Source organism: Eleutherodactylus coqui, chromosome 1 (assembly GCF_035609145.1).
Source record: "Eleutherodactylus coqui strain aEleCoq1 chromosome 1, aEleCoq1.hap1, whole genome shotgun sequence".
In the NCBI taxonomy this organism is placed as follows: domain Eukaryota; kingdom Metazoa; phylum Chordata; class Amphibia; order Anura; family Eleutherodactylidae; genus Eleutherodactylus; species Eleutherodactylus coqui.
The window spans coordinates 376,605,056-376,621,548 of record NC_089837.1 but is presented as its reverse complement, the minus strand read 5'-3'; the positions used below and the strand labels follow the sequence as shown (position 1 = coordinate 376,621,548).

Genomic DNA, 16,493 nt, shown 5'->3' with positions numbered 1-16,493 from the left:
TGTGGGGGTTGCTGCAGCCCATTGCTTTCAATGGGTCCGCCGGCATCAGCAGTGGCCCCAATGAAAGAAAAGGGCACTCAGCTTCAGTTGCGCACTTTTTTGCACATCTGTACAGCGCTGTTTTGCATGCACATACGTGCGTGCAAAACAACACTCGTGTGAGCGAGGCCTCAGTGACCAAGCCTGTTTGCGCCTTAATGACCAGGCCAAATTTTAGAAATCTGACGTGTCACTTTAACATAGAATAACTCCATCAAGGTTTTGTATATCCAAGTGATTCTGACAGGTTTTTTTTGCCACAGATTGTACTTCATTTAGGTAGTAAAAATAGACCGATAGATTTTGTGTATATTTATTTAAAGTGCCAAAATTGGGAACATTTTGAAAAAATTCTAATTTTTTTCACATTTTCTATTGCACTCAAATATGTGCAAACATACTGTACAACTTTTTGCTAATATATATATATTTTCATCTGTTTACTTTATTTTGGACACATATTTGAAAAACTCGGTTTTTTAACCATTTAGGAGACGTACAAATGTAACATTGATTATTAACATTTTGAAGAACACTTTGTTTTCCTAAACCAAGCCAAGATTGCAAAGGCTCATAGATTTCAGAATGATAGATGCCCCCACAAATAACCCCATTTTGAAAACTACACCCCTTTATATATTAACTGAGGGGGATCGTGAGTATTTTGACCCCACAGTTTTTTTTTCAGGAGTTAATGCAATTTAGAGGAGAAAAAAATAAAATTTCGCATTTTTGCAAATATGTCATTTAAAAGGCAGGTTGTTTTTCTATAGTGCACATGAAAATGAGGATTTACACCCCAAAATGGATACCCATGTTTGTCCTGTGCTCAGAAACATACCCGTTGTGGCCCTAATATTATGTATCTATGCACAACGGGGCCCAAACTGAAAGGAGCAGCCAATGGCTTTCAGAACAGACATTTTGCTTGAAGGTGTTTTAGGCCCCATTGCCCCCTTGTAGAGCCCTTGAGTGGCTAAAACGATGGAGAACACCCATAAATTAACGAACTCATCTAGGGGTGTATTGCGTATTTTGACCTCAAGATTTTGAATGAAACTAAGCAAAGTAGGAGGAAAAAAAATTACGATTTTAGGTATTTTTTGGCAATTATGTCATTCTAAAAACAGATTTCTTTTTTGTAAAACATACATATGAAGACTTGCACCCTAAAATCAATACCTCTATTTGTCCCGTGTTCAGAAATTGTTTGACTGTGGCCCTAATCTTATGTCTGTATGCACAACGGGGCTCAAAGCGAAAGGAGCAGCCAGCGGCTTTCAAAACAGACATTTTGCTTGATGGCCTTTTAGGCCCCATTGCCCACTTGAAGAGCCCTTGAGCGGCCAAAATGATGGAGAACCTCCACAAATGAACCCATTTTGAAAACTAGACCCCATAACGAATTCATCCAGGGGTGTATTGCGTATTTTTACCCCACAGTTTTTGAATGAATTTAAGCAAAGTAGAAGGAAAAAAATTACGATTTTCATTTTTTTGGCATTTGTGTCATTTTAAAAACACATTTTTTTGTACAGCACAAATATGAATGAAGACTTTCACCCCAAAATGGATACCCCACCCCTCTCCTATGTTCAGAAACATACCCATTGTAGTCCCAATCTGCTTACTGGACACATGGCTGGGCCAATAATGGAGGGAACGCCCATTGGTTTTCAGGGCACAACTGAATAAATTCCAGGCCCAATTGCTCACCTGTGCGAAAAAAAATTAACTCCATAAAAAATAATTCCCCCCTTCACGCCCTTTTTGGCCTTCCCTAAATCTTAGATAAAATAATGTAAACTGTGTGGTATGTCTGAAAACAGGGGTAATTACAGATGCTGGTTGGGATGGGCACATGGGGCAATAAAAGCAGGTATCCCACCTCCTCCCGTGCTTTTTTAGGGGTATTTCCTGACCTCAGCGGTCGGGATAGAGTGTAAAAAGCAGCGCTCTGTGAGGCTTTGTAAGCTTGCAGCACAACAAGCTACTCCTGGAACTGCAGGAAGGCGAGCGTTCCCGGGGCTTCTTGTAAATTACGCATTACAGGTAGCGGTCTGAATAACGCCGGGCTCACACGGCCGTATGTGGAATCTGCTTGTGAAGACCCGCAGCGCATCCCAGCTGTGAGCCCGACTGTGGCCCTGTCTACGGACGCGTAATGTACTGCGCATACGTGCGTACTCACACAGGTGTTCATGCGCAGTCCCCCTTCTTTTAGTTTATATTTCCCACGCCATTGCTTAGCAATGACACGGGTACCCATAGCCTGTTCAGAATGTAGTTGCATATGGGCTGTAGGTATATCCACGACCATACAGCACAATGGGCTCTATGTTGCAGATATTCGTGGTAAAATAGAACATACGTAATCCACTCGCAGAAAACAGAATGCAGTAATTCCGTGAGCGGAATTGTGTAATCCAATGCATTTGACTGATCCACGTATTACCGCAGATCAAACGCATGCGGAATTCGCAATTCCTATTCGGTTGTGTGAGAGTGGCCTATGGTAGATTGCTACCTTTTTATCATGTGACCAGTCACTGCTCCAGGCCCTCAGTGACCTTTGGTCACCGGGAGCAAGAAGATTTAAAATTTCCTGGGCCCGCCCCAGCTCCTGCGCACATGGCCAGGGCTTTGCCAGCAGGCGCATACGTAGAAGCCAGGAAGGTCCACGAAGAATGATCATGTCGGGTAAGAAGTTTTATCACCTCTCACCGATCGCATTGGTGAGAGGAGATGAAACTTCAACTTTTTAAAAAAACTTTTACGTGATCACCCTTATCCATTGGATAACGGCAAACACGTGACCAGGGACAGCATACTGCCGCCCCCCTGACATCTCCAGGCTCTTGGCTACCTTTGGTAGCCTGGAGCACGGAGATTTTAAATTTACTGGAGTTTTGCGCATGCGTTTGCCATTGTGTTGACGGACACATGCGCCAAAGCTGAGAAAAGTCCACAGATAAAGATCTGATTGGGGGGGGGACAAATCTGGGGACCTTAGGTATGTCATTTTATCTCCTCTTACGGATACGATCCGTAAGGGGAAATAAAACTTTAAAACTTTTTTTTTTTTTATAGTTCTTAACTTTCTTAACTCCTCCCCTGGGAGCTGGCCGCATGGAGCGGTCACATCCAGAGCATGCAGGGTTTTAATCCCCAAGGGAGCATGTTTTTACATCCCTGAGGATTAAAGCTCAGCAAGCTAGGACGTAAAAAGGCAATGGGGTGGTCACTTAGGGGTTAATGAAACCATATTTTCTACAATTATCCCATGAGTAGGTTCCATCTATGGTAATTATATAGCACAATTGTATAGCTATATTAACTAGAGGTATTCCGGTTACAGAGAGTTGCTGTCAAATTTATGGAAATCAAATCTTATTAAGATGCAAATCAGAGTCACATTGCAAACTTTGTACCTGTAGCTCTATAAACCATCACCTTCTCCCAGCACTTCAGAAGTATTTATTCACAGGTTGCTCTGGATACATCCTGTAGGCATTCCAGCGCTACAGGTAAGGCTTGCTGAGTAAGAATGACCAGGGATGGGCTCAGGATCGGATTGCTGACCAATAGCAGGGCAGCGCTTGGTGAGGACGCGCACAGGAAGAAAGTGGGGAATTGTGAGAAATGTAGTTTCAAGCTACATATCAGCAGGGATACGGCGGTCATCTTGGAATATAGTGATACGGGGAAACATCACAAATGAAGGACACGAAAAGAAGGTAATGGCTGCTTGATTTATACCCATAACAAGCTGTGCAGAAATATAGCGCAAATACCTTTTATATCTGGAATTTTTGAATACTTGCTTCTCAACTGGAATAACATTTTCACTAAGGCTAAAGTAATGCTGCCACCTAGTGGATAGTGTTAGAATACATTCAAAAGCTCAAAATTCTGCTTTTTTTTTCTTATACTAAAACATACTTATGTGCTTATGTATATAGTTGGATCCAGAAACACTTGCAGTGATATAGAAAATTAGTTTCTGTACACCACAATGGAACTGAAACCAGTCGTATCTTGATGGTTTTAAAGTGTAGACTTTCAGCTATTAACAGCTAAGGATTAGAGAAGAGCGAGCGTACTCGTCCACGCCCCTTTTTAGCCCGAGTACCGCGATTTTCGAGTACTTCCGTACTCGGGCGAAAAGATTCGGGGGGCGTCATGGGTGAGTGGGGGGTTGCAGCGGGGAGTGGGGGCTCCCCCCTGTTCCCCACTGCTACCCCCGCGCCGCCACACCTCCCCCCGCATCTTTTCACCCGAGTACTGAAGTACTCGAAAATCGCAGTGCTCGATCGAGTAATTACTCGAAATGAGTACGTTCGCTCATCTCTACTAAGGATTTACAGCTGTATTTTTGCATAGTTTCTCCACTTAGGCTCAGAAGTAATTGGACAAACTAACAATTGTATTGATTACTTTTAATACCTGTATGTAAATACTTTACAATCAACGACTGCCTAAAATCTGGAACACAGAGCCTTCACAGAATGCTGAGTTTCCTCCTTTGAGATGCTTTGTCAGACCTTCCCTACAGCCTCTTTCAGTTGCTATTTGTGGGTCATTCTGCCTATAATTTGGTCTAATAAATCAGAGATCAGATGAGTGGCTCAGACATTAAAGAATATTCCATACATGCCCAAGCTATAACACCGCCTCCACCAGATGATGTGGTAAGCTTTGGCTCACGAGATCCTCCTTTCCTTTTTCATATTGTTGTCTTCCCATCATTCTGGTACATTTAGATTCATCTGTCTAAAGACTTTTGTTCCAGATCTGTGCAGCTTTTTTTTTATGTCTGGAAAGCTCCCACCCTACAAGCCAAATGTGACAATTTTTCTTTAGAATTCAATGTGTTTTTGCATATAAAACATTTTTCTAATTGGTAGTCATTAAAAATGTTCAAGTCATTCTTCGCTGTGTTTTCCATGTTCCAACACACTGCAAGCTGGAGGACTAAGCTTCTTGTATGATGCATCAGTCAGGGAAAATGATGGCATATTCTCTAACTCTGGACATGACAGGAGGGAGCTGGAAGAAGTAGGATATGACAGTCCATGCTACAGCTAGCGATTGGCGGCTGTAGCTCTCCAGCACTCAGTATGCTAACTAGTGCTGTAAGATCAAGACATCACACTGTCAGCCCCCCCTCCTAGCCGCAGACAGGGGGCAATGTGATGTACACTGCAGGCTGAACTTCTTACCTCTGCAATCAAGTGAGCATTCATCTCCTTCTCCCCTGGCTGTAACATGGACTATCATTTTACCACGTCAAATATTCTACAGTCCGCCCATCATCATCATTACACTCAGCACTGAAGACCAACATTAGTTATATAATTTACAAAATGTATTATATTTACGGCACACCTAGAAATGTGAGGATCTTAGCGCGCACTAAACGTATACAGCTTGGATCACGCTTTCCCTGTATGCATTTGAAGGCTTCTGCCCAAAGAGGCAATTCTCTCAGTGTAGGGCCGCATCTATAAAAGGTCAACTTGTCGCTGGCAGATGGGGTCACACACTTTGATCAAAATGTGCGCCAAGAACCATGCACAGTAGATCTAATGATGAAGTTTCTAATTAATATACATTAACATTTGAAGCGTGCTGCTGACACTTGTGGTTTCCTGTACTGTATGTTGCAGCCATGGCTTATAGGCACCTGAACATTAATTGCATCCGTAGTCAAGGCTGACTAAATTTGCTTTTCCGACTGTATAAAACACTTGTTGATTGCAAAACCCAGACTGACATGAGAAAGGGAGCCCCCTCCAATCTCGGCCATTAGTGCTGGGAGAGGTCTGTCAATTACAGCCATCCTCCAGTAAGTGATTGCATGGGCACCATCACATACATCGTGAAGCAACTTATATGTACATAAGGCACAGAGGGATAGACGTTTGTAGATTTCTGGCAGCGGCTCTTCAACAACTGAAACTCTCCATCACTGGAAACAAAGAAGGAGAATTTCTCTGAAATCAGCTTATAACATTTTTGGCTTTTTATTCACCATTGATCAAAATGAAACTATATTGAGATAGCAACCAAGTTTAGAAATTCTGTTCAGTATACAATATTTCCACAATGTCCATAGGCTGTTTTATCACCAGACAAAACATCCATAGTATACAAGTAGTCACATGAGTAGTCACATGAGTATTCTCCATCATTCTTATTAGGAGGTTTGGTCATCGGCAGATTTCACGGTGGTCTCTGGCTGACTTCCTGGAACAGAAGATTCCTGGTTTAGAACCTAGAAATAGAATGATAACAGCTTTCATGAGGATTGGTAAATGGTCACTGCACTTTTAAACAAATTGTGTTAACATGATAACCAGTGTATTGACATTTACACTGCTCAGTCCTGCTGTATAATGTTCCAGCATGATGATGTGATGTCTGTATGTGGGCTATAAAGAGACAGAAAAAGATATCCTGCTCTTCTCTGTGCATAGAGGACAGCAACAGTCTTATCCTACCAACTCAAGACAAAACTGAAAACCAGATATATAGTTGACAGCAACCACACTCTTAGGGGGAAACCAAATGGGGGATGGATACCTTTTTTTTTTTAGGTTTTTACACTTTTGCACAATAGAAAGCCTTTTTTTTGGGGGGGGGGGTGGAATAATTTTTTTCCATCATTGTACTCAGTCTCAACTATATTTTCATGGACGGAGCTCTGCGAGGGTTTGATATTTTGCGTGATGATCTGTAGTTTTAATTGGTAGATTATCAATACTTGATGAGCAGGGGTCTGCCGCCCTAGATCCTCCCTGATCATCTGTTTATTGGGCCAGTGAGCACATATCCTAAGCCGACTTCTGCAAGAAGCAGACAGCTTTGTTCCCACTGCAGTAGCCAGGCTTGGTATTATAAGCACAGCGCCCATTCAAGTGAATAGAAACTTGGGTGGAATACCACGCCTGCCCACTGCAGGGAGAACGGACTTGCCTGTGCACTGAGCTGATTTATCTGTGACTGCTTCCTGCAGAACAGATGATCAGCGAGAATCCCAGGTGGTGGAGCCCCGTTGATCGATTATTAATAGCCTATCCTGAGCATAAGTCATCAATAGTTCAGTCCCGGACAACCCTTTAGGCCTCCCTCACAGGGGCGTTTTCGTACAGCGTTTAGCACAGCGCTAATAGCTTTTTCAGCACAGCGCTAAACGCTGTACAAGGCTCCCATTCATTTCAATAGGCCTGCTGACGCAAGGATCAAAACGCAGCATCTTAAATGCTGCAATGTGACAGCATTGCAGGTTCTATTTTTGGCTGTTTTCAGCCCTGGTTCCCCATTGAAATGAATGGGCAGCGGTTTCAGCGCTGCCGAAAACACAGCACAACTTGGTACCACGCTTTTAGCAGCGCTAAACACCCTAACTATACTGCCCGAGTCAAAAAAAAGCAATACTCACCTTGCAGGTGATGTCGCTGTCCCCAGCGGCACTCTTAGGACTTGTCAACCTTCAGAGGAACTTTCACTGATAACGAAATCCTCACCTCCAGCGAGAGATTGCTCTGATTGGCTGAGTGACAGCTAGCTGAGCCAATCAGAGCCAGTGCTGGATGCGCCCAATCACAGCCATTTATTCATTGAATGGATGTGATTGGACTCATCCAGTGGTGGCTCTGATTGGCTCAGCCGACTCAGCCAGTCACAGCAATCTGCGGGCTTCACAAGGTCTGACAGCAGCTTCACCTGTTAGGTGAGTGCTGATTATTTTTTTGTGTATCATCAGCAGTGTATCATCACTTACCCCTGAAGTACCTGCCCTCCTTAAAACAACGCCTTCCAGAAGCATTGCTTTTGAGGTCTCCTCAAACAGCTTGTCTTCACTCACTTCTCCTGCTTTTTGAAGTTCTGTGTATTTTTCAACAAATCTGTGAAGCAAGAGAGAAACGAAAATAGAATGGCTGAAAATAACCAACTTTCCAAACTTGTATTCCCGTATCGAATGCTGAGGGTCAGGTCCGTCACTTGTTTTCAGGAGTCTTGGATGAGCTCACTCAATCAATGGATAAAAGGGCTATAGCTGATATAGGGCAGATTTGTTCAGCGAGTTGAGCGAACAATCTGCCAAACCCCTTCAGCCTGCGTTCACCCTTTCCAATCCAATTATTTTTTCTCAGCCATTCTCCCCAGCTCCAAATAAATTGGAGCTGGTGAGAATGGATGAGAAAAAATACATTTCCCTGCACCCTCCTGAACGGACAGAGTTCAGGAGGGTGCAGTTGCTCATTGCACCGTGGGGGGACCTGCTTACCGGTCCGGCGTCTTCCGCATTCTCCCTTCTGCCTCCCGACTCGGCGATCATGTGACCGCTGGGGTCAGGTGGCACCCAGCGGTCACATGATCGCCGAGCCGGGAGACAGAAGGAAGAATGCGGAAGACGCCAGACAGGTAAGCAGGCCCCCCCACGGTGCAGGCTCCCGGCTCGGCGTTCATGTGACCGCTGGGGGTCTGGTGACACCGGCGGTCACATGATCGCCGGCCGGAATCTCCGTGCATTACATAGCGCTAATTGAGTGCTATGTAATGTGTAAAGGAGAAGGCAGAAAGGGTTAAAAACCCTTTCTGCCTTCTCCTCGGGGGTCCTCAATGAGGACCAGTGCAGGAGTGTATCTGCACCAGATGTGTCTGATGATCAGGTGCAGATCCACTCCTGCACTGCAGTGTCGGGCCTGCCACGACATCGGAGCTGTGGAGGGAAATTATGATGTCGGGGCAGGCCCGACATTGGATTGGAAAGGGTTAATGGGTTCCACCAGGCTTTGATTGCAAGAATAGTGCCATCTGTAACGCCATTCTTGCCATCCAAAAAAATACCATTGTACCTTTGCCTCAGACTTGGCTCTCCAAATTAGAGTTTTGTCTCACATACCAAAAAAATAGCATCGTAATTGAACTATTTTTCAGTGTGTGAAACAAGAGACCACTTTGTTCTCCACTTCGGAAGGTAGCCAACCATGTTTTTATAATTTGTTTCAAGAGCAAGAAAGGGTCAGAAACCTTGTGAAACAAAGAAAAAGTGGTCGTCATTTCACACATTAAAGCCCATGGTTCCATGCAGGGTTCAGTCTCAATGTCATTTTTGGAATCCAGAATAGGAGAGCAGAGGTGGAGACAAAGGCACAGTGTGAAAAAAGCCTTAACCCTTTCCCTACAATGACTGACCTGTTCCGACATCATGAAATTCCTCTATAGCTCCGATGTCAGAACGGGCACGCCACTGCAGTGCAGGAGTGCATCTGCACTCACTCATCAGACACATCGGGTGCAGATGCACTCCTGTACTGGTCCCCATCAAGGATCCCCAAGGAGAAGGCAAAAAGGGGTTTTAACCCTTTCTGCCTTTTCCTTTACACATTACATAGAGCTCAATTAGCACTATGTAATGCAGAGAGAATGCAAAAGTAACACTTCCGCATTCCGCTTATATGTGTATGTACGTGTGAGTCTATAATTATATACATATGTAGAAATGATATATGTGTGTGCACACACATTATACATACACACACGTTTATAAAGCGTCAGGTCTGTACATATGCATATTATACATAAATTTAGATATACGTAGTAACCTGACATCACTGAATGGCTGTGATTGGCTGCTGGCGCTTGATTATCCAATCACAGCACTCGCTTTGCTGGAGGCGGGGTATTTAAAGCCCCGTCACCAGCAGAAGCTCAGCTGTGAGACGAAGTTTACCGCAGCGCCGCTGCTGGACACCATCGTGACCCCGCGGACCAGGTGAGTATAAGCGTCCCCCCCACCCCCCCGCCCTGAAAATAAGACACTGTGCCCTGGCAGCAAGCAGCATACATTTATATTGGTTTTTTTTCTCTCATTTGCCCGCTTTCCCCTGCCCGGCGTGCATGCGCACTCCAGCCAGGCAATCCTAACTGCGTCACTAGTGACGTATCTCACATCGACTTGTAATATGCAGGGGAGTCGGCGGCGAGTGCGCATGTGTGCCGGGAAGGGGAATGCATGCGCACTTTGCCATCGACTCCGGAGGTTAGATGCGGCCGGCATAGGAGTGACGAGTGATCAGTCACGTCCCGAACACTGACTTGGCAGCAGTACTTACCATCTGGCAGTGGTTGAGACAGTTGCGGAGGATGGAACTTTGCCAGCTTCCGCGCTGCCTTATACAGCCTGCAGGATGAATATCGGAAGACGGGGAGGTTGTCTGGTGAACGGCCCGATGCGGTACAGGCGAGTATAGAAATTTTTTTTTTTTTTTTTGCTGACAGAACTCCTTTAAGGAAGACATCAAGTTCTGACCTAGATATCCATTGGCTATAAAAGTACATGCTACTCAAGACTTTTTGTAATATTTCTTTATTACTAAGCATACTTCTGCCTAGAACTATGTTGAGTAGACAGCCGGAGAGCCGTCAGTGCTCTCACCAATCAGCTACTTCCAATTTCCGACTGAAGATTTTTAGATCCTCCAAAGAAACAAGTTCCGGCAAGCTTTATCAGGTCTGCGCATGGCGTCTCCGTTTTATAGGATAACTTCCAATATACAAGCCACCTACGTTTTCATAAATGCCATTGACATTTTTTCATTTACTCCCTTAATGCATCTTACCTTTGACAATTAGATTTGAAGTCTTTTTGGTACAAGTAAAATATTCCTGAAGTCCCGTACGTCTTGTAAAATTTGCTAAGGAGAGAAAAACAAAAATACAGTCAAAGCAGCAATACCATTGTATGATAAAAAGTACAAAGAATTTATATCAAAGTAGCCCATCAATTATAATCTGCATGTACTGTAGAAATAGTCAGCTGATGGCAGACCAGTCAGCCCAACATGCTGCCCTATGTAATGGGGGCATATTACAGGGACAAGTCTGTCCTATTCGCCAATATTTCTTGTGCGCCGTTTGGGCTAATGGGAGCAAAGGATGCACTGGGCTTATGGCTCTGACCGCACTGCTACATCCTCGCCCTACAGCCCCTGTTCTCCATGCATACATTAGACCTTCATTTAGGGGGCCACAAGAAAGCACCATTGATGCCAAGCTTCCCTGCCAATTACATACTAAGGTATTATGGGCACTTGGTCCCGCTCTGAGGATTGCCACACTTCACATTAAAAGGAACATTTTCTAGTGGTGCCCTTACAGATAACGACAAAATAAGGCCGCTCTCACACACAGCATCAGCAAAAAGCTGCGATTTTGCCGCCATTTTTGGACGTAGGTTACTGCGTCCGGCAGTGGCTTTTAACGCAGCCCATCATTGTGATGGATGATGAGGTGCGTTAAAAAGCGCAAAAACATGGCACAGGTCTGCGAGGCCCCATTGCAATCAATGGGAGCATTGTACCACGATTATCGCGGTAAGAAGTGCATCTGTGAGAGTGGCCTAAGCCACGTATTTACAAAGCTGCCTATCGTTTATGTAGATTCTGCTTAGGCGGGCCTCACACAATTGTTTTGTCTACAAGTGCCTTCCGTCACCCGGTTGGGCGTCACATGTGGAAAGTGCAACCACGATGAATTTTAAATCAAGAATTGGATATTATGGACTAGATCAGCAAGTAATGAACTCACGCGCGTACAACATCTTCACTGTAGAGGATGGCGGGCACATTATCGGGCTGCTTGGTCCTGCGCTTTAGGGGTTTCTCATAGGTTGGCTCTCTTTTTGGTGGGAAGGCAGCATACACATCATACCAGATGGGCTTCTCATTCTCCTTTATCACCCTACTACGCATGAGATCTCGTGTCCTAAAAGAGAGACATAAGGCACAGTTAGACATCTCACTGGGCATAGAGATACATGTCTGCATAGTAACAGGAGCGTCTGCGGGGATTGTTGGAGATTTGGAAATCCCTACTGCGGGGGATTGTTGGAGATTTGGAAATCCCTACTGCTTCTAAGATTCACCGATGATGATGACCTGATGATGATTACCATGCAAGTGAATCCCGCTGTGGGCCCTGGGCTTACAGTGGGGCCACCACCCGCCAGAGGGTGCCGTACACCCAGGAGACGAGAGGACAATACATAGATACAATGAGACGTGTTAGCAGATATTATTTTAATCGCTAGAATGAAGGACGGTAGCACCTTCCTCTGGAGATCAGTGCAGGACCGGATTAATCCCTGGAGACCCCTAGGCATCTCAGGGGTCTCTCAGAGGCTATTAAAAAAAATTTAAACACTGTCACCCCCAGCAGGGGTCTATCCTAAGCAATAGACCACCAGTGCCTAGGTGCAAATACAGCTATCGCGTGATTGACAGCGACCCCCAGCATGTCAGAGCTACAGGGTCTTAGCAGACCGCTAACCAACTCTGACAGTGACTACTGTCTGCCAATGGGGAGGTTTCTCCCTGTAACAGGGGCTCCTATATAGTGTGAACGACCACCAAAAGGTCTGAAATGATGTCAGGGAGGACACAGATGTTAAAAAAAAAGCAAAAAAAAAAAAAGAAGGAATAAATAAAGAATAAAATATACGTGAAAAATTGAAAATGACCCAGCGCAGACGTCAAGATAAACCATCACTGTATCCACACCCAGGATTATACAAATTACGTATCGAAATGATTAACTCAGTCCTGTACTTTATTTTTAAAACATATATTTGGTTAAAAAAAAAATGATATTAACCCCTTTCCGCTCCAGGTCGTCCTGCGACCTCTCTTCATACAGCGCGGGCGATAGCTGCAATCAGCCTTGCAGCCGATTAACCCTTTAAATGCCACTGTCAGAATTGACAGCGGCATTTAAATCCCCCAAACGATGTTCGGGGGAGCCGTGCAGGTGTCATAGCAGCTGGGGAGCTTCTGAAAGGCCCCAGGGCTGCCTGATAAATTAAAGTATAAAGTAATGCTATAGCATTACGTCATACTGCAGGAGCATGTTGTGGTCCCTCAGGGGGCTCAAAAAGTAAAAAAAACAAGTAATAAAAGTTTAAATCACCCCCTTTTGCCATATCTGTAATTAAAAAATCTAAATCATAGAATAAAAATCCATATTTGGTATCGCCGCGTCCGTAAAAGTCCGACCTATCAAAGTAGCACATTATTTTCCCCGCACGGTGAACGTCGTCCGAAAAAAATAAAAAATAAAGAACACCAGAAATGCACTTTCAGTCACCCTGTCTCCCAGAAAAAGCGGAATAAAAAGCGATAAAAAAAAAACCCGTATGTATTCTGAACTAACGGAAACTACAGGACATCCCGCAAAAAATGAGCCCTTGCTCAACTACGTCGACGTAAAAATAAAAAAGTTATTGTGCGCACAAGATGATCGCAGAAAATAATTGATAAAAATAAAATGTCCTTGGAAAAAAAAAAAAAAAAGGTAGTACAAGTTTGGTATCGTAGCGATCCATTGAATAAAGTTAGCATGTCGTTCTTGTTTTTACGGCACAAACTAAAACAAAACGCACAGAAAGATGGCGGAATGTCGTTTTTGTTTTTCATTTTACTCCACTTACAATTTTTTTTTACGTTTTTCAGTACATTATATAGCACCATTGAAAAATACAACACGTCCCGCAAAAAACAAGCCCTAATACAGCGACGTCGATGGATAAATAAAAGGAGTTACGTTTTTTTTAAGGGGGTTGGGGGGGGAAGGGGTGGGGGCGCGTCATTAAGGTATTAATATATCACCCTATAGGTGAAAAAAAAAGCAGCAAAATAATTTTGGCAGGTCGGGAAAAAAAAATAAAATAAAATAAAAAACCGCCACATGGGGAAAAAAAAAAAAATCACCAGAAAGTGTCTGGTCTTCTAGGTCCGAAACACACTGGTCTTTATAGCGAAGCAGTCATCGCAGAACAGCACCAGAAACTAAGGCCGGCGCACACGAGTGGAATTTAACAGCGTATTACGGGCGCCTAATACACGGAGACCGAGCCAATGAAGGGACATCGATTATCATTGAGCCATAATATGTGCATAAAAAAAGAATGTATGTTCCGCTTTACAGCATATTACGCACGAGAGCCCTGCGGTTCCTAGTGGGCACTGCAAATATGCAGTTATATCGTAAACGTGTGGCATGTATACACAACGCCACTAAGCGACTGTGCGGGAAATAAAAAATGTCAGCTTGTGCCTGACAGCAGGCGGTAGATACGCTGTTGTGCGCAGTCCTGAATCACTGCCCTACGTGATGATGATAGACCGGTTCACGCCGCGTAATACGCACACTCATGTGCGCCGGCCTGCATTATAGCGCTGTTGGGGGATCCGGGGTTTATATACTCAGACATGGTGGGGTTTCTGAGTTGATTCGTTGTTTTGCTTGGCAATTTAACAAAGCTGGTAATTTGTTTTCAAGGTCACCCCACCTCGGATCTGCGGGCACAGTGTCGGCTCTGCCTAATTAGCCTCCATCTATGGTGGCCACTACTACACTGCATCCTCTATCACCTACCTGCTGAACACAGTGCCCAGCTTCTCCAGTCTGCTGCCCGCCATGCTGCCTACGACGGTATTCCTGATCCATGCATCGGTCATCTACACCGTGTACTGGCAACAGAATGCACGGCGGCCATCTTTACTACTGGAGGAAGCTGCCAGAAATCAGCAGAACCAACAGCAACGCTTTCCATTTTTAGATTGCGGTACGGCAGTAGCCCGCTATAATGCGCCGATAATAGTCGAACAATCTCAGGGTGCGGGTCTATGCGCGGCGTCTCACCACACTAGGCTTAGTAATCAAACGCCTATCAGATCGCAGGATACTTTTAAACGGCTTTCCTCGCGCCGTCCTGGCAGTCGGCTGCTCCGTCAGGCTGTCCAATCATTGTTATAAAGTAATAGCGAGTTTCATGGATTGGCCCGTAACACATCTCGTCACGGAACACGTGCTACAGCTACACGAGACCGGGCACCAATGAGGAGCCGAGCGTGCAGTGACGTCATGCATACGCTCCCATCCTCCAGCCAGCATGTTACCGGTAACTTTTTCCACCCCACTTCTGCCCTAATCAGGCGGGTGTGCAGGTGAAGCCCGTGCTGAGCCGTCAGTGGCAGTGATCGGAGCTCGGGGCTCATGGTTATGCAGTACATATGGTGTGTAGTGCGAATATGCTGCATATTAGCATGTATTAGTGTGTGGATATGTGTGTATGCAGGTATGTGTGTTAGGCTACTGCGTGGTGTGCTAGCGTGTGGTCATGGGTGTATGTAGTTTGGGTGTATGTGTTGTGTTGGTGTTGTTATACGGTACATGTGGTACATATTAGCGTGTGTAGGCTGTGTGTGGTGTAGCCAGAGCATATAAGCGTGTGGTTCTCTGTGTATGTGTGGCCGTGTGTACGCGGTATGTGTGGTGTACTAACATGTGCTTGTGTGTATTCAGTACGTTGAAGCAGGGACGTAACTATAGAGGATGCAGGGGATGCGGTTGCACCCGGGCCCAGGAGCCTTAGGGGGCCCATAAGGCCTCTCTTCTCCATATAGGAAGCCCAGTACTATGAATGAAGCATTATAGTTGGGGGCCCCGTTACAGGTTTTGCATTGGGGCCCAGGAGCTTCAAGGTACACCTCTGTGTTGAAGCATGTGTAGGCTGTGTATGTGTTGTGCAAGTGTGTGGTTCTGTTTATGTGTGATGTGTGAATATGGCACATATTTGTGTGTGTGTGTGTGCGCGTGATGCATATTAGCACGTGTGGTACATGTTAGCACATGTGTTTGTGTGCGCACATTAGCACGTGTTTGTCTTTGCACATTAGCGTGTGTACATTAGTGCACACATTAGCATGCGTGTTTGCGCACATGTTTGTGCACACAGTGCATATTAGGGTGTGTGTGGGGTGCATATTAGGGTGTGTACGCACATAGACACGCCACACACAACCACAAGCTAGCAGGTACCCCGCCCCCCCACATACAACCACACGGTAATAGGCAACCCACACACACAACCACATGCTAAAATTGCACTCCACGCGTGCGCACACCCTAATATGCACCCTGCGTGCTAATATGCACTGTGCTCAAACACACATGGTAATGTGCGCTCTAATGTACACACGCTTAAGTGCTCGCACTAACACACGAGCTAATATGTTCACTCAAACACACGCTAATATGCACCGCAAGGTCGCGGGATCTCTCCCCATTCTCCGAAAAAAAATGACAGAAATGTGCTTTTTGGGTCACCCTGTCTCCAAGACAAAAACAATTAAAAGCAAACAAAAAGTCGTATGTATTCCAAAATGGAGGCAAACTACTGGACGCCCCGCACAAAATTAGCCCACACACAACTATGTCGATGGAAGAATTAAAGAGTTATTGCGCGCAGAAGATGGCGGCAGAAAGGAATTTAACGTCTTTAAAAAAAAATAATAGTACATGAAAAAAACCTATACAAGTTTGGTGTCGTAGTAATCGTACTGACTTATAGAATAAACTTAGCGGGTCACTTTTGTTGTAGTTTG

General features: G+C 44.8%; 1 protein-coding gene across 2 annotated transcripts; it reads right to left on the bottom strand.

The window, feature by feature from the left end:
• Positions 1 to 6,041: 6,041 nt before the first annotated feature.
• On the bottom strand, positions 6,042 to 14,850 carry MRPS23 (mitochondrial ribosomal protein S23). 2 transcript variants are annotated; one of them, XM_066578761.1, is made up of 5 exons: positions 14,749 to 14,850; positions 11,638 to 11,814; positions 10,671 to 10,745; positions 7,826 to 7,949; positions 6,042 to 6,316 (listed from the first exon to the last, which is right to left on the bottom strand). In XM_066578761.1, the coding sequence occupies exons 2-5, from the start codon at positions 11,799 to 11,801 to the stop codon at positions 6,239 to 6,241; spliced, it is 441 nt and encodes a 146-aa protein (XP_066434858.1). In that variant the 5' UTR covers positions 11,802 to 11,814; positions 14,749 to 14,850; the 3' UTR covers positions 6,042 to 6,238. The 2 variants fall into 2 exon arrangements, with proteins under 2 accessions (XP_066434858.1, XP_066434848.1); XM_066578751.1 differs by lacking the exon at positions 14,749 to 14,850 and adding an exon at positions 14,482 to 14,691.
• Positions 14,851 to 16,493: the final 1,643 nt, after the last annotated feature.